The following is a 22,954-nucleotide window of genomic DNA, read 5'->3' on the forward strand; positions in this document are numbered from 1 at the left end:
CTCAAAAAGAGATGAATTACATTTGAACTATGAACTTTTCTGCAGTAGGAAATGATCGTAAACTCTCTCTAACCTACCCCTTCAGACTCTGAAACATCAATGAAATTACTCTATGTGATCATTCACCTGAGTATTGGAAATTTTTTTTACAGACTCTAAAATCTGGAACAACTTTATATACTATGATTGAAATGTTTTTTTTTCAGATCAGTAGGATGGAAAATGAATGTAGATGAGGCTACGACCCATCCAAACTGTGATTCTCAAAATAACTTATTCTGAGTTATTCTGGGTAACACTTAGTCTGAAATTATAAATTAAAAATGGTGAACCAATGAAAAACTGGACCAGCAGCAAAACGTATGCAAGAGCGCCACCTGCTGGGTGTGTTAGGAAAAGGGCTGGGCTGGGCGTGAAAAGGCAGAAACATTAAGGTTTCTAGATTAAATCACTGCAAAGGATAAATGTGTTTAATGGCATCTTAAGTGAGTATCTTGTTACTGCCACCAAGCAAATGATAAGTAAACAATGTAGGCATGGAATAAGTCATTTTCTCTGGCTGTCCTTTCCCCAGGCTCCTGCTCACAGCTGAGAGCATGGATAGACTTTCACTGGGTGGCAAAATCAGGTTTCCTAGCATTAGCATACTTTTTTGGGGCTAGGAGGAGCTCTCAATGGCTCTTTTAATAATTAGGATGGAATGTGTAGGTCACTGCAGGACTTACACACGCAGACAATAAAAATAAATTATTTGTGTAAGGTTGATCCTGAATTCTCCCAGGATCCAACATTTGGAACATATTTCTGCTTTGCTAAAATGGAACAAAATTTATAAATCTGACCAAATAGGCTGTTTGCCAACTAATTCATTCCCTAAATAGAGCCAGAAAAGAGGAGGGGGGGAGGCATCATGTGTGTGCTAAAATGTGGTCCCTTCACAGAGAATGCAGGGCAGCTATGGCAGGACATTAGAGGCCTGAGGGATGAAAAAGGCTCACTCAGGCCTGCAGGGGCTGGGGACAGAGTAAATCTGCACCTGAGTCACCTTACTTCCTACAGTAGCAGTAAAGTGGGCTGCCCTGAATGACTGAACTGAAGAAAAGTTTCTCTGTAAGAAGTGACAGAAACCTGGACTCACAGAAGTAGGGGAGGCATGAAGGGGATAACATTTTTCAATTTATGTTCAACACGTTTCCTGCATATTTAGTGGAGGGATAATCCACACATACGCCCAATCCAATCCCCACAATTTTCTTTCTTCAACATGCTGCTTCTGTTCTTGGAAGAGTTAACTGCCTCACTTCTGCAGGAGAGTCCAAAACACTGAGAACTAGTGTGTCTTCCCCTTCCTTTCCTTCCAGAAAGGCCAGCAGCCTCAAGCAAGCCAAAGTCCTTTCCTTTTGAATGCACAGTCTTGTGAATTCTACTGTCTTCACAAACTCAGCAGCTGGTGGAAGCTCTCTGAAGAGCTGAGACAGGAGGTGGCACTGCTCTGACACCATTCTTTGAAGGTGACAGAGCAGCTCAGGGCTTGGGGGATGCCAGCCAGACGTGGAGAGGAGAGAGAAGAGGTGCTTGCAGAGGTATTTCACAAAGATCAGGGTCTCAGCCCAAAAGTTGACTGCTTCTTTTTCAAACAGGTAGTCTTCTTCCACCTAAATCAGATGAAAGCGCTGAAAGTCAGTCTTACAGGGAATGATGACAAGCCCCAGTCCAGACCAAGCAGTGCCCTGCCAGATGCAGGCGGGGGTCCCTTCCCCCACCTGACAGAGGGCGCACTCTTGCCTGTCAACACCCATGTACACACACCACTTGCAGCCTTGAAGGTCACCTTCTATTTTCACTCACTGTATTTCTCCACCAGAGAGGAATTTTTTCTCCATACTTAACATGACCTTGGATAAAGATGTGTTTGTGGTTCAAAGTCAGGATACTTTGGGGGACTGATGCTGAAATGAGACTTCAACAGGGAGTGGGCCCTAGAGCCTAAGGTGCAGCTGGAAATGGGAGAGGAGGGAGGAAAGGTAATCTCTGCAGCAGGCCAGAGAGGAAAGAATCACCACACACAGGACACTAGGCTGTGTCCTGTTTTTATAACACTGTGATTCTCAAGGTCATTTTATCAGACTCTTTATCATGTCTCCACATTTCTCATAAACAGGGACAATGCTTTTTGAACCCTTAGCCTGCTGGGGATGCCAAGAAGGCCAGCTGAGACAGACGCTGGTGGCGATGAACTTTAGTTCTCAGGATGCTTTTGCTGCCTGTCTTCATCCTCAGTTTCCCTATCTGTGACTGCACCCACCTTGGAGGGGGCTAATAATTTTCTTCAAATAGGAAGTTCCCAGCAAAGATCCTAATTCTCTGAAAATGCTTCACCCTCAGACCTGACTGGGAAGTTCCAGGCTAACTCCAGTACTAAACAAGCAGTCTCCATAGTGAAACTCTGCATCCAGGGGCTTCTGAGTTCTCTCCCCTGACTAATCTGGAGGCTGACCATCAGCACCCCGGAAGTCAGCCTGAGAGTGTCCCTGTGCCCGCAGCAGCACCTAGTGGGTGTCTTTCCTAGTGGTTCCTGCTCTGTCTAAGCATGCAGAAACCCACCTTCACCAGTGGGCTGAAGCCCAGCTGAGGCTGTAGGTGCTGCATCCAGCAGGTTTAGGATACTCCAACCCCACCTCCCACTCCCTGACACCTTGGCATCACCTGATGCATGCTCTCCACACAGACCATGAGGTCATCACTCTCTCCCAGCACCCATCCCAGCATGATGGGCAGTCCAGGGGCCAGCTGGTCCCACTGCTGGAGCAGATCACACAGGACAGCCAGGGCCAGGCCCAGAGCGATGGAGGCATCCACCTGGCAGAAGGCAAACTCTGCAGAGACGGGAGAAAGGCGAGCAATGAATGTACTGCACAGGGCTGGCCCAGGGCAGCCTGCAGGACCCTGGGAACACGAAGGGCCTCAGGTAAGATCGCTGCCACCAGCACAGCAGGGAAGACTATTAATCACCTTCTGAATCCTGCGATCTATACTGCCAGAATGAGTCAGGGCTGAACCCACTGTTCCCAGGCCCCCCTAACTTAGCGTGGAGAGCAGTAGTCCGACCTGCAGGACTAGAGAGTTATCTCCCCTCGGCTCCTCCGGTGTCACTGGGAGGATCAGGGAAGCTTCCCCGGCCGGTGTCTCCTCTGCACACCTGCCGGGATTCGACTGGTTTGCCCTTTCCTTGGAAAACAAATCTCCTGGGCACAAGACACATCCTAGAGCAGGGCATCAGCGAGCTTTTCCTTAAAGGGCTGGAGAGTCAGTATTTTAGACTTTGCAGGCCTATACCTCCTCAACTCTGCTGAAAGCAGCCAAAGACAATTTGTAAACAGGTTGTGGCTGTGTTCCAATAAAACTTCATTTATGGACATGGAGATCTGAATTTCATGTGTCACAAGATATTATTTTGATTGTTTTCAACCAATTAAAAATGTAAAAACCATTGATAGCTCACAGGCTGTAAAAAGCAGGTGTGGGCTGTATTTGGCTCTGATTTTGCTGCTCTGTCTTGGAGTTTTTTGCTTTTTGGACCCTTGTCTTCCTGGGTGCCTGGGGGAAGGGCACTGAAAGAGTACAATAGGTGCAGAAAGAGGAAGCGGGAGCCTTGGGGAAACCATCGCTCATTTCACCATTTGACCTTAGACAGTCCTAAATATGGGTTTGGAGGGAGGCTCAGGGGTGTTGCCACTTCCCCTAACAACTCTGCCCCTCCCACCCCAGGCCTGGAGGACGTCTGAAACACGGGCCTGAAAGCCCACTGCACAGACAATGGACTTCAGTAGGCCCATCCTGCACCAACACCTGTCTTTCAGTGATGCACTTCTGTTGAGCCCTGATCTGTCCCAGATCCACACCTCTAACTTCAGCACACAGACTTACCCTGACCATAAGCCCCCGAAGACACTTGCTTGGCACACAGGCAGACAGCTGAGGGAATGGAACAGCAGGCTGAGTTCCCCGCCCCTCAGAGTTACCAGGATAGCCCCACTGAGGGCCTAGTGAGTGCCAGGCCCTGATCAAGGGTTTTCTCCCCAGTCTTTCCAGCATCCTATGGGTTGGGTATGACATCACCCACTTGCACACATCAAGAAATTAGAGTTGGCAACAAGTTTCATGGTGTGTGCAAAGCACAGATTTGGAGAACTGGCATCAATATTCCAGAGGTTCTGATGGTGGGATCAGGGGAGTTAGTGACCCTGCAGTAGGATCAGGACTATTCATAGGTCACACAGCAGAGCCTAGTTGCATGTAAACAGCTGAAAGAACTGATCTCACCATCTTTAGAGCCCCAGGTAAGTCCCCCAGGACACCTGGCCTTTAGTGTCCCCATTCCCCATGCTCCTTGTTGTGCAGCCTGGAACCTAGATTTAAATCAGGAAAACAGAAAAGAGGAGGGGGTGAAGTGCGTTTTGGCTGTAAGTCTGAGACACGTGTTGGCTGGGCTTCTACCTACAATACAATCTCCTTTAACCTCTACCTTACTCCTTTGTGCAGTTCTCAATTGGCTGAGAATCTGTATGGAGAGGGGATACAATTAAGTGGCCTTTTTCTTTTTTCCCCTTCAACTTTTCTTTCTTCCCCCTGCCCCGACAGAGTCTCTGTCATCCAGGCTGGAGTACAGTGGCATCACACTGGCTCACTGCAACCTCCACCTCCTGGGTTCAAGCACTTCTCCTGCCTCAGCCTCCAAATAGCTGGGGCTACAGGTATGTGCCGCCACACCCAGATAATTTTTTTTTTAACCTGCTCAGCTAATTTTTCTATTTTTAGTAGAGACGGGGTTTCACCACGTTGGCCAGGCTGGTCTCAAACTCCTGACCTCAAGTGATCTGCCTGCCTCAGCCTTCCAAAGTGCTGGGATTACTGTTCTGAGCCACCGTGCCTGGCCCCTTCAACTTTTAAGTTCTGGGGTACATGTGCAGGACGTGCAGGCTTGTTACACAGGTAAGCATGTGCCATGGTGGTTTGCTGCACAGATCAACCCATCACCTAGTGATTCATTAGCTACTCATTAAGCCCAGCATTCATTAGCTACTCTTCCTGATGCTCCCCCACACCCTGCATAGGTGGCCTTTTCAAACCCCCATACAATTAAAGACACACATGAGGACCCACATAGGATTCAATACAGAGCAGATGCTCAGGACATCCCTGTTTATGGCTGGAGATCATGAGATCTCTTCCTTTATCCCATTTGATCTAATCTGAACTCTAACATAGAGACTGGCACAAAGAAAACATTCAATGAACAGTAACTAGTGTTACTATCGATAATGAACGCTTTGCTCCTACTGAATCCTTAATCGCTCCTGCCATTCTGCCATACCATAAGGGAGGTATCCCTATTTATCCAACAAGGAAACTGCATTCATAAAGGTTAGGTAACTGGTCCACGTTTGCTGGTAGCTGTGATGCTGGGCTAAGTCTATCTCCAGTGCACAGACTGCCCCTACCCTGCAGGGAGACAATGGAGGTGAGTAAGTCAGACTTGGTTGTATCATCCTTTTTTTTTTTTTTTTTTTTTGAGACAGGGTCTCATTCTGGCACCCAGGCTGGAGTGTAGTGGCTTACTGCAGCCTTGACTTCCCCAGGCTCAGGTGATCCTCCCACCTCAGCCTCCCTGAGTAGTTGTGAATATAAGCATGTGCCACCACATCAGGCTAATTTTTGTATTTTTTTTAAAGACAGGGTTTTGCCACATTGTCCAGGCTGGTCTTGAACTCCTGGGGCTCAAGTGATCTGCCTACCTCGGCCTCCCAAAGTGCTGGGAATACAGGCATGAACCGCTGCACCCGGTAGGTTTATCACTTTCTTTTTTGAGATGGAGTTTTGCTCTTGTTGCCCAGGCTGGAGTGCAGTGATGCAATCTTGGCTCACCACAACCTCTGCCTCCTGGGTTCAAGTGATTCTCCTGCCTCAGCCTCCCGAGCAGCTAGGATTACAGATGCCTGACACCACGCCTGGCTGATTTTATATTTTTAGTATAGATGGGGTTTCTCCATGTTGGCCAGGCTGGTCTCGGACTCCCGACCAAAGGTGATCCACATCAGCCTCCCAAAGTGCTGGGATTATAGGCGTGAGCCACCGCGCCTGGCCTCCCACCACTTTTTTTATGTTCTCCTTAAGGCAAGGACTGAAAGCCCAACAGGGAAGAAGAAAATGTTACCATCCATCAGCAAAATCAGTACCTGCAGCTTAAGTGACACTCTGTTGAGTCCATAAAGAACCTATGGGGTGACTAGAGATGCCACCAGGGAGGCCAGGCTGCTGCACTAGCCCTACCTCCATCCTGCACCATTTTGCCCATTTTGCCATGAGTCATGCTTAGGAAGGGACAGAATTGCTTGAACCTGGGAGGTGGAGGCTGTGATGAGCCAAGATCGTGCCATTGCACTCCAGCCTGGGCAACAAGAGCAAAACTCCATTTTGCCCTGAGTCATGCTTAGGAAGGGGCAGGAGAGTGGCGGGATGACAGGCACAAGGGAAAAGCTGGTGTGATGTGGCCAGAAGTGGGTCTAGATAGAACTCTAACTACCCAGACTCCAAGACTGCAAGGCAAGGAGGAAAGAGGAAGGAACGCTGAGATGTTTTGGGGAGGGTTGGGGAAGGATGAGTTGGATTTAGATCTCCTGCTTGAGGGACCAGATGCAACCTGCCAAATGTTTTTTATTGCCTTGCCCTGTACTAAGACAGCTCAGCCAGAACTGCCTAGATCTCTACTGGCCAAATGCCTTATGAAGGGAGGTTGGAGTAGGGACAAGAATTTTTCACTTAAGCGTGCAGGCCAGCTAGGTTCTCACAGGCTGGCCAGTCCATCAAGGAAACAGGAAAGCAAGCAACAAGTGTGTTTTAAGAATCTGCTGAGAGGCTGGGCTCCTGTGGTCCCCAAATTTTGAGAGGCTGAGATGGAAGGCTCACGTGACACAAGACCCTGTTGCTACAAAAAAAATAAAAAAAAAGAATCTGCTGTGTATCAAAATGATCTTGAAAAAGAAAACAAAATTGGAGGACTCACACTTCCTGATTTCAAAACTTACTACAAAGCTATAGGAATAAAGACAGTGTGGTACTGGCATAAGGAAAGACACAGATCAGCAGACAGAGTCCAGAAACACTTCCTCACATTTATGGTCAAATGATTTTTGACAAGGGTACCAAAATAACTGGGGGGAAAAAACAGTCTTTTCAACTAGTTGTCCTGGGACAACTGGATATACACATGTGAAAAAATGAAGTTGGACCCCTACCTCACACCATATACAAAAACTAACTCAAAATGTATTGAAGACCTAAATGTAAGAGCTAAAACTAGAAAACTCATAGAAGAAAACACAGGAGTAAATCTGTATGACCTTGAATTAGGCAACTATTTCTTAGATATGACATCAAAAGCACAAGCAACATTAGAAAAACTAGGCTTTGTCAGGATGGGTACAGTGGATCACCTGAGGTCAGGAGTTCAAGACCAGCCTGACCAATATGGTGAAATCCCATCTCTACTAAAAACACAAAAATTAGCCAGGTGTGGTGGTATGTGCCTGCAGTCCCAGTTACTTGGGAGGCTGAGGCAGGAAAACTGCCTGAATCTGGGAGGCGAAGACTACAGTGAGTGAGACTGTGACACTACACCGTAGCCTGGGTGATAGAGCAAAATTTCATCTCAAAGAAATGGGCTTTGTCAAAACGGAAAACTTTTGTGCCTCAAAGTAACACCAAAAGAAAATGAAAGGACAAATCACAGGAAGGGAGAAAACAGGTAAAAATCCTATCTGGCAAGGAACTGTATCTAAACTACATAAAGAACTCTTAATACTTAGTAATAATTAACACAGGAAAAGATGCTTAGCATCATTAACCATCAGGAAAATGCAAATCAAAACCCCAGTCGTATTCCACTTCACATCCACCGGGATGGCTATAATAAAAGTTAAGTTTTGGCAAACACGTAGAGAAACTGGAACCCTCATACATTTTTAGTAGGAGTGCAAAATGGTGCAGCCACTTTGGAAAACAGTCTTGCAGTTCTCCTCAAAAGATTAAACCTATGACCCAACAACTGCACTCCTAGGAATGTATCTAAGAGTGAGAAAAAGACATGTCTGCACAAAAACTTGTACCTGAATGTTCAAAGCAGCCTTGTTGATAAGAGCCAAAATGTGGAAATAACCCAAATGTCCATCAACTGATAAATGGATAAATAAAATGTGGTTATAAATTCGTATGATAGAATAGTAATCAGCCATAAAAGGGAACGAAGAAGCAGGTGGTCTAGGTGGGAAGGTAAGACAAACACCCAGGCAACAGCAGGGCCATCAGGTGCTCAATGGAGTTGTCCAGATGCCAAGAGCTGTGGGAGCGGGGGTTGGTGAGAGGAAGACGTCAGTGTGGGGAATAAATCATTTCCAAGGTTGTTCTTCCCACCAGCTACACTGCTAGGGCAAGATGAAATATGCCCTAGAATCTTCCTGGAGTGCTTCAAATAGGTGAGGTTTGCTGGTACACACTTATGTCTGTGTTAGGCCTGCATAAGGGGGATTAACATGCAGTCATTTGGAATCGTGTTGGAAATGCAACAGATCAGCATTTAGAATTGGTTAATCTGGTGCCTTCTATCCTTGTGAATGGATAACTCACTGGGATTGCAGAGGAGGGAAGCAAACCAGAGGCTTCAGGGATGCTGCAGTACGGCTTTCCTCTTGCTACTGCCCCAGCCACATCAGGGCTCTCCATCTGGCCGATGCTTAACTATCAGAAACCCTGTTATGTGCCGATACTCCCTGGTGCTTCTGTTCTGCCTTCATGAAGAGGTCCCCCTGGCCCCCAGGGCTGGAGGTGACAACCCAGGCCTCATGCAGTGTGCTGGCTCCACTACAAATCACAGCCTCTCATTTCTCCAACTAGAGGAAGTGTCATTAATTTCTAGGCAGGTAGACAGGTAAGTCACAGGCTTTGAGGTTGCTTTCAACTGTACTGACTGAAAGATGTCAAAAGTGGATGTTTTCCAGGTGCCAAACTTGAAAATGATTTCAGACCATGGATTAAAAAGCCCACGGTCTGATTTTAAAGTATTGTGGGGGAGATGCCTTCTAGACTAAGGCCATTGGTCAAGTCTGCCTTCTAGTCCTTCTCAAGAGAGGGCAATTGGCACAGTAAATGCTGTGCAAATGGCGAGGGGTTGAACTCTCCCTCTCTCTAGGTCTGGAGAATCTTCCTTCAGGCATCTGAAAAATCCCTCAGCCTTAGCGGGGCTGGCCAAGGTGGGTGGCCCTGCCATCCAACCAACTCACCACACATCTACCCACTCACCCATCAATCTGATATTTTATCTACACACAAGTATTTATTGATCACCTGTGTGTGGACAGGACTGTGTGAAACATGAGGAAAACCTCTCACTCTCTTCCCTCAGACAGTCAAGAGATGTTAGAGGCAAGCTGACCCACACCAAGTGTTAGAAAGCAGTCGAAGATGGTGTGTGACACAGGTGAATTATATCATGAGTATGAGTAATGAAGGGACAGAAAGGAAAATAAATGTGGAGCGGGGAGGAGGCTTCACAGAGGGGACACGGCCAAGTAGGGCAGGTGAGAGGACCCCAAGCTTGGGCCACAGGGAGACAAGCTGCCTACTCACTGAAGGGAGGACTGGACAGCAAAGGCAGCGTTTGATGGAGTGAGTGTTACTGCACTTTGTTTTTTCCTGATAAAAAATACACTCAGGTTTCATGAGGCTGTTTCCAGATAACCTCATTATTTCTAGTCTTGTCCATGGTCTTCTTCACTTCCCCTCAGCAGGGCAAAAGCCTGAACTTTAGCCATGAAAAACAAGCTTGGTTCAGCTGACTCTGCCATTCAACTTTTCCTGGTGCTGCCAGAAGCCTCTCTGTCCCCTGCCTTCCCTTACCCTCTACTCCTAGACTAGCCAGGGCTCTCCACCTTCCAGGGCCATCAGAGCTCAGAGCTGGGATTCCAGGCAGGGCACTCTGTGAGTACATTCATGTCCATGCCATCAAATGCCATCATTTCAACCTTTACTACCGATCAGAGCTCCCAGCTGACCCCTACTGGAGACAAATGGTCCCGAGGAAGGTCAGTGTCCTAAGGAATGGAGCAGGATGGTCCTCCCAGCTTCAAAGAGCCCAGTAGGAAGTCTAGGTCAGGGAACATGGGTGTTTGTGGTATTAGTCTCTGTTCTTTATCTGAAAATTTCATCAAAGAAGAACCAAATGTGCTGGCTACAGCTCTCAAGGGCAGCCCTAGTCCCAGCATGCACTGGGCCAAGTGCCAGGGCCATGTGCAGCACCAGGGCTATGGCTCACCCTCCCTCTCTGCCCTCGTCCACAGCCATCCCTTTCCCCGACTCCCTACCTGGCCATAGTATTAAGTCTAGGGGGAACTCAGACTTCACCTGACCCACGTGGACCCCTCTTCCTCCTTTTTGTTTATGTTTGTTTATTTTTTTGAGACAGGGTCTTACTCTGTTGCCCAGGCTAGGGCACAGTGACACAATCACAGCTCACTGTAGCAACCTCCCAGGCTCAAGACGTCCTCCCACCTCAGCCTCCTGGGTGGCTGAAACTATAGGCATAAACCACCATGCCCCGCTAAGTTTTGAATTTTTTGTAGAGACGGGTTTTTTTCCACGTGGCCCAGGTTGGTCTTGAACTCCTGGGCTCAAGTGATCCATCCACCTATGCCTCCCAAGGTGCTAGGATTACTGGTGTGGGCCACCATGCCTGGCCTCCTTTTTATTTTAAGTCTTAGAGCCTACTGTTTAAAAGAATGTATATTCAGAGACAGAACCCAACCAAACACACACAGCTAGGGTTCTAAGCTGAGTTGTGTCAGCTAAACTGTACTGAACGGTCTCTTGCACCCTGTCGGGACCCATCAGCAGTGTCTAGACAGGAGTGCAAAGGAACTGTTATTACAGCTCACATGGACTTAAAAAACAGGACGTTTCTTATAAGGATCCAATTTTCTAGCATCTTTTGAAAATTCAGAAAATTCGATTGATATCTCTAGGTCTGCATTAGAGGATGGCAATGGCTACCTGGAGCAGGGCGGTGGCCACGCCTACAGAAGGTGGCTGTGCTTCCAGCCTGGGACCACCCTACTGCCTTCCACTGCACCCCTTTCACACTCATGCTCACTTGCCTGGTCTCTGTGGACATGGGAGTCTGTGACCCCTATGTAATGATACAATAGTACTAAGGAAGGCAACTGGCCCCAAGCCCTCCCCTTCCTTTTACAGGAGAGAACACTGAGTCCCTCAGCCAAACCTCTTCTCGGTGGTCTCCCCCTACTGCGATCTGGGCCTTCCCCTCCCTTCAACTCTCTTGGCTTTGATTCACTCGCCATTCCCCGCTCTGGTGTTCCTTCTTCCTCCTTGTAACTTAGCCTGCCCGCCTGTCCCTCAGAACACAGCGCGGATCCTGTGGTGTTTCTCAGCCCACTGGGACCTCCTTCTCTGCTGTATCTGCACAACGCTCAAAGATGCTGAGGGGTGCATTCTGTGGCTGAACCCCGTGTCTTTCCTTTCCCAGGATTGTTCATAAAAGCAACACTGGGTACTTCCCAGATACCACCCACTTAGCACTTGATTGTGGTCTGATACTGTGCAATTTACATGTGACTTGTATTTTCCCCGCTGGGGAAAAAAATCCAAGATTGCAACAATAAGGTCACATAGGTAGACAGAATTATTGTTGCCATTTTACACTCAAGGTGACTGAGATTTAGATAAGTAACTTGTTCAAGATCATATAGGATACAGGTCACAAGTGGTAGGGCCATATATAAATCCAGGCGTATCTGACTCCAGCATATACACACACACACACACACACACACACACACACACATACATACATATATACACACACACACACACACACACACATATATACATAGTTTTTTTTTTTTTTTTTGAAACAGGGTCTGGCTCCTGGCTCTGCCACCCAGGCTGGAGTGCAGTGGCATGGTCTCAGCTCACCACAACCTCCATCTCCTGGGTCAAGCCATCTTCCCACCTTAGCCTCGCTCTCTTTTTTTTTTTTTTTTTTTTTTTAAGACAGAGTCTTGCTCTGTTGCCAGGCTGGAGTGCAAAGGCGTGATCTCGGCTCACTGCAACCTCCACCTCCTGGGTTCAAGCGATTCTCCTGCCTAAGCCTTCTGAGTAGCTATGACTACAGGCGTGTGCCACCACGCCCAGCTAATTTTTTGTATTTTTAGTAGAGACGGGGATTTCACCGTTAGCCAGGATGGTCTCGATCTCCTCATCTTGTGATCCGCCTGCCTCGGCCTCCCAAAGTGCTGGGATTACAGGCTTGAGCCATCATACCTGGTCCCCACCTTAGCCTCTCAAGTAGCTAGGACTATAGGCACACCATCCTGCTTGGCTAATTTTTGTATTTTTGGTAGAGATGGGGTTTTGCGATATTGCCCAGGCTGGTCTTGAACTCGTGAGCTCAAGCAATCTACCCACCTCAGCCTCCCAAAATGCTGGGACTACAGGTGTGAGCCACTGCGCCCAGCCCAGCACCTACATTCTTGACCACTTTGCTAAGCTGCTCGTAAGTACTGAACGAATGGATGGACAGATGGATGGATGGACAGACAGATGGATGAACAGACTGATAATTTTGTTTTCCATTCTTTGCCCTTCTCCACCCTGCTCAGTGCCCCAGGATGCTGATCTCTAAAGACTGCCTTACCCAGGTGTCCTTGCCACCAGCCTTCTAGCTGGATTCTCCTAATGGAAAGGGAACACTGGTATACAGGAGAGCAGAAGAGAGAGGAGTTGGGAGTATTTCTTTCCTGCACCCTCCCTGGAAAGTTGTGAAGATTCCAGCAGTGGCTGCATCCCCCATGCCTAGGACACCTGCGGGGCAGCCCCTCCTCCCCGACTTCTGCTCTCCCAGTTCTCCCTTTCAGCCAGAGGGTGGGGAGGGCTTCCTACTACTCTACTCTAGATGCCTCAGCATCACTACTGCTTCCCTTCACCCATGGTTCTCAGGGTACATCTGCCAGTGTCTGGAGACATGTTGGCTGTCACAATTAGGAGGAGGTAGTGCTACTGGCATGTAGTAGGTAGAGGCTAGCGATGCTACTCAGCGTCCTCCAGTGTTCACAACAGCCCTACTACCCAATCAGTGCCACAGTGGCAAGGACGAGAAGTGCTGCTGTAGGCCTCCTTCCAATCCTACACCGCCATCAACAGTCCCTTCGTGAACGTCTCTGCAAGTGGTCAGTCTAGAACACTGGTCTTTCTTTGGGGTAGATGTGGAGGGGGGGCTCATCTCCTTTTTTCTGAAAGGCATCCCCTAATTCACCCTTCCTCACCAGCTCCTGGGCAGAGAGGTGGCCACAAGTGAGACGCAGCCCCTTCCCGGCCACAGCTTCCGCAGAGCCCTTTCTGTCCTGATGGGGAAATGTGATTCCAGGTCTGAAGGGATGGGATACAACACCATCATTTGAAATTTTAAAACTACTTGAGAGAAAACCTTTAAAAATGTTAAGAATTTGCCTTTTCTTCATGTTTTAGCTATTTTCAAATGGAACAAATGGCCTGGGTTCTCCAGAGTTCCTTCAGGTCCAGCTCCCAAAGAATACAAACTCCACATAAGTGTTATGTGCCTAAAACCTGTGACTGCCTGATGTAAACATGCTTCCTGGTGACCTATGATGAAACCAGAAATACCCTAGCAAATCCTTTGTTTTCATTTTAAAGAAAAGATAATTTCAAAATCTTTATTATTTTTAATCAACAATACATTCCAAAAGATCTTTATTTTTAAAGTTAAAATAACTATGATTTTTTAAATGTGAGCCCACCTCAAATCACTGGGTAAATAAATTTTTTTTCCCCTAACTGATTTTAAAAATGGATACAACCAGTCTGAATGAAAACAAGTAAGCATTTCATAAGAGTTCTTCTTCTTCAATAGGGACATACTTCACCAAAAAGGGGCTGATGAATTATAGCCAGTTAACAACGTACTCAGCTCAAACCCTAGAAAAATACTTGCATTTGTTTACTTCACGAAACCAACAAATAAGGAATGGATTAAAACAAGTATCGGCCGGGCGCGGTGGCTCATGCCTGTAATCCCAGCACTTTGGGAGGCCGAGGCGGGTGGATCACGAGGTCAAGACATCGAGACCATCCTGGTCAACATGGTGAAACCCCGTCTCTACTAAAAATACAAAAAATTAGCTGGGCATGGTGGCGCATGCCTGTAATCCCAGCTACTCAGGAGGCTGAGGCAGGAGAATTGCCTGAACCCAGGAGGTGGAGGTTGCGGTGAGCCAAGATCGCGCCATTGCACTCCAGCCTGGGTAACAAGAGCGAAACTCCGTCTCAAAAAAAAAAAAAACAACAAACAAACAAAACAAAACAAAACAAAAAAACAAGTATCGCTCTCAGAAAATAGCATCTGGGAAAAAGACCTGGTTCTCCAGGGGGCTTACAGCCTGGAGCTGACCCACCAGCCTCCAGCCCTTCCGGGTGCTTCCATTATACCCAGTTTTGAGTGCAACTCACACCTATTTCTTATTCAATCTCTGGAGCTCAGCAGGAAGGGTTACAACATCCATGGGCTGAGCACATGGGCTTTGTGGCTATTCCAGGGCAGGTAACAAAGGCCAGTCCTTGGGGCCCTGGTGTGTGAAGGGACAGCAGGGCAAACAATGGGCCCTGTCCAGCCATCTTGGCCTGCATTTGGCATTCTTGCATTTGGTGATGATTCCTTTGGCCTGAACTGTGTCATTCCCTTCCTGTGCAAAGTGCAAAGCCAGTCCCTCCACAGCAGATGAGCCCCTCCCTCTGCTCCTTGGTGATTTCACTCTGCAGAGCCTCCCAGAGGGTTTGATCGCCTCCAACTCTGCACAGGTGGTAAGTGCCTCGCACTTCATTCCTATCTGCATGGCCACTCACCCCCGAGCACTCCTCCTGGACATGGCAGCACCCAGCCCTCTTCTTTCTTCCCTGCCCATGTCATGAGCCAGTGAGGGAGGCTTCCACAGACTGGTAAGTGCTGGGCAACTTGAGGTCTGCCTTCCGTCAGCCTCCTCTTCCTCTGCCTGGGCAGAGTTCATCACCGGCTCTGAGGACACATTCCACATTCCTTATTGACCAGCCTGGATCTTGAAACTGCTCTTTTTCTTTTCCTTGAAGTCACTTCAGTTTTCTTTAGCTTACTTCACTACTGGAACTTCCTTTTGTAGGAAATTTCTTCTCAGCCTGAGCTCCTAAGACTGACTGGCTCCCTCTGAGCTCTTTGTGAAGCTTCCCTGGCCCTCAGCATCACCTGCCTGGCTTCTCACTACCACCCTCCACCCTCTGAGCTTATTCAGGGCTTGAGGTGAGAGAGAGGAAGAAAGCAAGTAACCAATTCATTTCAACAGAGCTGTCATGAGCAAAAGGCACTGTGCTAGCCTTGAAGAATGTGCCCAGTTCTGTGCTGTAAACACAGCACAGAACTCAAGACAGGGGACTGCCTGGCTCCCAAAACACTCTGGTGGGATACGCGTGGGAGTGGTGCAGATGGTCCTGAGGTGTAACTGAAGACCAGAAATTGAACATCAGAAAAATTCAAGAAGATAATGTTTCTCTCCTGAAGTTTTTACCGCCTCCCAGCCTTACACAGAATCCAGAAAGTTCCCTTATTAGGCACCCCTACCTCACAGCTAGGCTTTTATGGCCTTAATAGAACAAACACAGTATATGGTAATGTAATGAGCAAATCAAGGTATGAATGACTTTTAAACTCACCACGTGATTTTAAGATTTACAGTGTTGAAAATGAAAACGCCTGCGATTTCGAAGTTTTGGGAATTTTGTATCTTGAAAGGGAGTTTACTCCCAGCCCTCTCAAGGCCTTTCCTATCTGTCCTGGGTGGCCAACACTCCCCAGCAGCCTCCCTGGAGTGACTGTACACTTCCCAAAAGCATGGGAAACCACCTCCGACATGGCCCTAGGCTGACGCCGAGTGTGAAGAAGCCTGTGGGGCAGGTAAGAGAAGGGAGAGGTCCACAGAAAACCTCTTTCAGGAACACGCCAAAAAAGAGAGAACAAGTCAGAGATTAGAGGGCAGTGAGACTCTGGGTTTTGGGCCAACTAAAAAGGAGGAAAGCTCAAACTGTGGCAGGATGGCTTGAAATTACCTGCTAAGAGGAGCATCTGAGTAGGGTTTTGGGACCCCAGGAGTCCACTGCTCAGAAAACCTCCCTTCCTTTAAGCACCAGGCCTTCAGTGGAGAGGCTGGGAGAAGGGACTCCGGGAAGAAGCAGGCTTTCTACTTTGCAGTGAATGTCACTAGTGAAGAGAATCAGACTACACTGAAAATGGCAGTACATGAAAAAATTCACAGTAACTGACCCCACAAATCATTTTGTTAGTAATACTGAAAACTGCAACTAACAACAAAACAATGACTGGGGGAAAATTGTGATTTGGTGGAAATAGACACAAAAAACTTACAAGGTCTAAAACTGGGCATGAAAAGTCCTACTAAAATCTTTGAATAAAAATAAAATCACTATTAAAGGCTAGGCATGGCCAGGCACCGTGGCTCACACCTGTAATCCCAGTACTCTGAGAGGCCAAGGCAGGTGGATCACCTGAGGTCAGGCGTTCCAGACCAGCCTGGCCAACACAGTGAAACCCCATCTCTACTAAAAATATAAAAGTTAGCTAGATGTGATGGCGGGCACCTGTAATCCCAGCTACTAGGGAGGCTGAGGCATGAGAATCGCTTAAACTCAGGAAGCAGAGGGTGCAGTGAGCCGAGATCATGCCACTGCACTCTAGCCTGGGCAACAGAGCCAGACTCCATCTAAAAAACAAACAAACAAACAAAAAAAAAGCGCTGGGCATAGTGGCTCATGCCTATAATCCCAACACTTTAGGAAGCTGATGTGGGAGGATCACTCAAGCCCAGGAGTTCAAGACCAGCCTGGGCAACATGGTAAGACCCTGTGTCTACAAAAAAATGTAAAAATTAGCTGACTATGGTGGTACATGCCTGTGGTCCCTGCTACTTGGGAGGCTGTGGTGGGAGGATCACTGGAGCCTAGGAGTTCAAGGCTGCAGTAAGCTGTGATCGCACTGCTGCACTCCAGCCTGGGTACCAGAGCAAAACCCTATCTTAAAACAAAACAAACAAAAAAAGAGTTGATATTTAAGAAAATAAGGGAGAACATTAGGAAATGGCTTCGCTGCTCTGTATAGAATATGTGTGTATATATATACACACACACACACATGCATGCACACACACATATAGAGAGAGAGTCTTGCTCTGTCACCCAGGCTGGAGTGCAGTAGCAGGATCTCGGCTCATTGCAACCTCTGCCTCCCAGATTGAGGTGATTCTCCCACTTCAGCCTCCTAAGTAGCTGTGATTATGCCTGGCTAATTTTTTTTGGATTTTTAGTACAGATAGGGTTTCGCCATGTTGGCCATGCTGGTCTCAAACTCCTGACCTCAAGTGATCTGCCTGCCTAAGCCTCTCAAAGTGCTGGGATTACAGGTGGGAGCCACTCAATCTGCTCTGTATAGAAAATTGATGAAGGAATTAAACTGGACTGTTGGAGTTACAGTGGAAAATAATTTCTTGATGAAATGAATTAATGTTCATATAATTCAGATTAGAAATTTGCATTTATGTAGAGTCACAGTGTCCTCCAAGTCAAAATGTTGAAGTCAAAACACGCGGAATCCATTTTGAAAGTTCTGTCACCTGAAGGAAGAAAAAGGAGGCAAGTCTCCTCTGCATTTAGCCATCACTGAGGGGAGTGCCTTGGGGGCCTCCACAGCCTTCCTGTCCCTATGCTCTTGGCTTCGAGCTCGCATCTGACTGGGCTCTCTGGGCAGTGTGTGCAGTACTCTGGAGCTCTCTGGCTCTAAGGCTCCCTCCTCTGCTGCTTCCTGCTTTATCCTTTCTTCTCCGCAGCATCTCGTGCTCTGCCTTCACCTCTGTAGCCACAGTTACCCGTCCTGACAACTGTGCTCCCTTTTAAGCACCTCTCAAACTTGTCTCCTCTCCATCCCCACTGCCATTTCCTTGGTCCATCCTGACCACCCTTCCTCTCAGAACAATGGTAGTCTTCTTTTTTTGGAGATGGGGTCTTACTACATTGCCCAGGCGGTCCAGAGTACAGTGGTGCAATCATGGCTTACTGCAGCCTCAACCTCCTGGGCTCAAGTGATCCTCCTACCTTAGCCTCCTGAGTAACTGGGACTACAGGCACATGCCACTACACCCAGCTAATTTTGTATTTTTTGTAGAGACAGGGTTTCGCCATGTTGTCCAGGCTGGTCTCGAACTCCTGGACTCAAGTATTCCTCCCACTTTAGCCTCCCAAAATGTGGGGTTACAGGTGTGAATCGCCGTGCCCAGCCAACTATGGTAGCCTTCTAAGCAGGCTCCTTGCTTCCAGTCTTGTCTTGACTTCAAGCTCTCCCCTTCCCTGTGGTCAGGGTGACCTGTTTAAGACAACTCTCACCTGACTACGTCTCAGTCTAAAAGCCTTCAGTGCTTCCACAAAGCCCAAATGGGCTGACATCTTTAACATTAAAGACTCTTTCTCCCTGGCTTCCTGGCCCCTTAAGATCACAGCTCTCTTGTATCCCTAGTGGATTGGCTGCAGCAGCCATGGGTATTTTAGGCTTACAATTTCCTTCATTCTGGGTGGCTGAGTCTCTTTCTCTTAAGTTCTTCCTGAGCTTTGGTCAAATCTTTTCAAGTGACCCTGAATCTTCTCGGTGCCCCCTCCCCTTCTCACCCCCATCCAAACTTTCTTTCTTCTATTACCAGCATCTCTCTTTGGTGACCATACTCTTTTTCCTTCAGTTTATTTCCAGGTCTAACAGAATGATGACACTGTGCCAATTCTCAGTGTCTCGGGAGGTGGGGACAGGGTGGAACATGCCTGCTATTCCTTGTCAGAGCAGACCTGGGGTGGATGTCATCGAGAAAGGACCTCAAGTTCCTCGATAAGTCAAAGAATGACCATGTGACCCATAATTCCACTCCTAGGTACATACCCAAGAGAACTGAAAGCAGGCATCCAAACAAAAGCTTATACATGAATGTTCATAGCAGCGCTATTCACAATAGCCAAGAGGTGCAAACAACACAAATGTCCATCCAGTAATGGACAAATGGATAAATAAAATGTGGAACAGCCATACAATGGAATATTACTTAGCCATTAAAAGAATTAAAAGTGCTGATTCATGCTACAACATGGATGAACCTTGTAAACATTATGTTTAATGAAAAAAGCCAAGCACAAAAGGTCATATATAAATCCATTTATATGAAATAACTAGAATAGGAAAAGTCATGGAGACAGAAAGCAGACTGATAGTTGCCAGGGGCTGAGGGATAAGAGGTGATTACTTAATGGGGACAGGGATTTTTAGGGGAGTGATGAAACCATTCTGGAACTACAGAGTGGTAATGATTGCACACTATTGTAAAAGTACTAAACATTATTGAAACTGTATACTTTAAAATGGTTAATTTTATGTGAATTTCATCTCAATAAAATATAAATATGAAAAAAGAAAGGGGCTGGGCACAGTGGCTCACACCTGGAATCCCAGCACTTTGGGAGGCCAAGGTTGGAGGATCCTTAAGCCCAAGAGTTTGAGACCAGCCTGGGCAACACAGTGCGACCCTTCCTCTATAAAAATTGAGATAAAATAAAATAAAATAAAATGAAAGAACTCTTATGGGGATGAGCAGGAGAGTGTGTCAAGAACAGAAGACAATGGGTAATTTAATTCTGTGCCCCTGAGGCTTTAAAGCAAGGGAGTGGGCAGGAAAGTGGGCCCACTTCAATGAATATTTCTCCCCAGGACACATTCTCCAAAGACTAACCCTAAGAAGGGAGGTAACAGGCACAGATGAAGGTGAACAGAGGGGTTAAATAAAACAAGAGTGAAAAGGGGTCAGGCCTCCTTCCCTGCTTGTTGGGGCCTAGGCTCACACAAGGACAAGAGGACTCGATAGCAAGACATTTCACATCCAAAATCACCTGCATGGTAAGACTCAAATGTAAGTGGATCCTGTGAAACACAGTTTTATGCAGAGAGCAGAGATCAGATCAGATCACAAAGCTGCAGAGAAATCTCTTTACCCAAATTACAGAGACTCACTCGTCTGGTTTCCATTTCACTGCCTGAGTCTGTTTTATAGTTGTGCTTTCTCATGAAGGCTTTTAAGGGAGGCTATTCCCTGACATCATGTGGAAAAAATGTCCAAATACAATTACATTACAGAGCAGCACTCTTGGAAGAGAAGGCAGCCTCGAAGCCTGCTGGTGTCCTATTTCCTCTCCTTTAAACCCATTTGTTGCTCTCTGCTCTCGAAAAGCAGAAACCCCCAATCCCAGCTCTCCTGGTCTGGTTCCTCTCTCTGCCGGCGTGCCGAACACCGGTCTGGGAAATACAGCAATCCAAGGTACCACGGGACTGTGCTCCTGAGTGGGAGATGTGGCAGGGAGCTGTGTCCACCTGGGGCAAGCCCAGCACCTGCCCACAGGCCTGAGCTAGCTTTTCTCACGTCACACACCTCACAATCAAGGTGAGGAAACAGGGCCTCCCTCTGTTGGTTTTCTCAGAAATCTACTCCAAAACCTCCTTTCTACCTCCTCCCCTATCCTCATGACTTTTTTCAGACGTGTCCCCATAATCAGGGAATAGTTTTGCTCAAAAGCTCTTATGAAAAAATAGTTCCCCTCAATCCAAATCTGTTATATTGTGAGCAGATTCTCCATAGGTCTCATCCTTTCTGTGTTTCTTCCTCCTCCTCGCAGAAGCTACCATTCTCTTTCCAGTTGGGGCTGTTCCTTCTGTCCCTCAGTCTCTGACTTGGATGGAACGGCACACTCCTCTGCCACTCCTAGACAATCTCCCTGCCTCCCCCACAATCTCTCTTTTGAAGTCCATACTAACCACCTCCCCATTCTTGTTCTTCAATGACTGCATCATGGCCACCCTATCTGTGACTTCCACATCCATAAAGATGTCCCTCCCAGTAACTGCTTTCACCATTCTTCAGCCTCTTCAATTCAAATACTCCCCATCTCTGATTTTACTCTATTCTCAATTAACCATGATGACATCTGAGAACTTGTCATTATTTAGAATGGTTTCAACTCAAGATCTCAAATTCTAAGTTTTATCATCATTTTGAAATGAACATACTCAGTATCATTGTGAAGGTTTCGTGGTAATTACGTGTAAGGCACTATCATATGTACTTCATATATATTAATTATAATGACCTTTTAAAGTAGGTTTTCTGAGCCCCATTTTATAATGGGGTACAACAGAGAGATGCAGTTTAGAGTTTGGGATTTAAGCCACACAGTCTACACACAATGGCTCCCATATCATATGGCCTCTTTAATATTCCTAATACAACGGTTTAACCTCCTACCTCTTCCACAGAAACTACCCACGTCCCCCAATCCTGACCACATCCTTGACCTTGACCTTTCTCCCAGGCTATTATTCTACATTATCCAGGACTCCCTGAGCCTGTGATGATTCTCCCAGTCCTCAATGCCCTTGTCAATCTGATCTGCCACCAAGCTCAACAATGCTCCCTAGCCACCTCTCCCCAAATCCAATCTACTGTCCTACTTTGAGCCACCAATTCCAGCTGAGCAGCGGCGTTCTGCTGATGGAGCTCTATAAATTCATATTGTTTAATCTCAGCTGGACTCTCCGTGTCCTCTGGTAATTCTTTCCTTCCTATTCTGGTGATTCCTAACTGAACCTCTATATGAACTGTTCCAATTTTTTCTCTGTCCCTACATTTTACTCCCTAACCACGCATTCTTACAGATCATCTTGACTTCTGTAAGGACATTCAACATAAGCTCAAACTTCCGTCCCCGTCAAAGTCAACATTTCTCTAATGACTCTTTTGAAACATTGGCTTGAAGATAGATCAGGGTCCAAGAGATGAGGTTTTAGGGCAGGGGAGTGATGTATATATTTTTATGAGAAGGAATTGCTGGAGGGAGAGAAGGAGAGCCTGAAGACGCCTGGGAGGAAAGGGAATTGTGGCTGGATAGAGGTCATGGAGGAGGCATAAGGTGCTGCGTGAAGGATGTGTGCAGGGGAAGGAGCACCTTTTTATTGCTGAGTTTCAATTGGGGAGGATAAGAAGATAGATGATATAACAGAGTGGTCAACACTTGGCCCCCTTGCCTACCTCCTTACTTTATTTTTTTATTTTGAGACTGAGTTTTGCTCTTGTTGCCCAGGCTGGTGTACAATGGCATGATCTCGGCTCACCGCAACCTCTGCCTCCCGGGTTCAAGCGATTCTCCTGCCTCAGCCTCCCGAGTAGCTGCGATTACAGGCATGTGCCACCATGCCCAGCTAATTTTGTATTTTTAAGTAGAGATAGCATTTCTCCATATTGGTCAGACTGGTCTCAAACTGCCAACCTCAAGTGATCTGCCCGTGCCCAGTCTCCTGCTACTTACTTCTAAACTTCTTAAAGGTGGCTCTAATCTCTCACTATTGAAACTTCTTTCTCAACTCTCACTCATGACATTTTCTCAACCCTCATCATTCTTAACCTGACCTTTCGCAGTGTTTGGCGTGGGTGACCAAGACTGCCCTCTTGATAGTTTTTCCTTATGTGGGTTTCATGACAACGGAACCTCCTGGTTTTCTTGATGTGACCTTGTTACTCCCTTTGCTAGCTCCCCTTCTGAACTACTACAATGACCTAAAAATGCTACCCATCTTTAATTTTTCTCCCCTCTCTCAAGCTATGCAACTATCTCTCTTTTTGCATTCACTCATTCAATATGTAATTATATTAAGTACCTACCATGTGCCAAGCACATGGCAGCTATTAAACTGTGGCTG

General features: G+C 47.0%; 1 protein-coding gene across 4 annotated transcripts in view; it reads right to left on the bottom strand.

The window, feature by feature from the left end:
- Window positions 1–448: 448 nt before the first annotated feature.
- THADA (THADA armadillo repeat containing) overlaps window positions 449–22,954 on the bottom strand; it is a 357,394-nt gene continuing 334,888 nt past the window's right edge. For 3 of the 4 annotated variants that reach the window (XM_064364035.1, XM_064364033.1, XM_064364034.1), the window contains exons 38-39: window positions 2,707–2,876; window positions 449–1,655 (exon numbers count right to left, since the gene is read on the bottom strand). In XM_064364035.1, the coding sequence (XP_064220105.1) occupies window positions 1,260–1,655; window positions 2,707–2,876 (566 nt within the window). In that variant the 3' untranslated portion in view covers window positions 449–1,259. The remainder of the gene's footprint in view (window positions 1,656–2,706; window positions 2,877–22,954) is intronic. The other variant, XM_064364037.1, reaches the window with a different exon arrangement.

The sequence above is a fragment of the Aotus nancymaae genome, unplaced genomic scaffold, assembly GCF_030222135.1.
Source record: "Aotus nancymaae isolate 86718 unplaced genomic scaffold, 86718_ANA_hifiasm-v0.15.2.pri h1tg000057l, whole genome shotgun sequence".
NCBI classification, from domain to species: Eukaryota; Metazoa; Chordata; class Mammalia; order Primates; family Aotidae; genus Aotus; species Aotus nancymaae.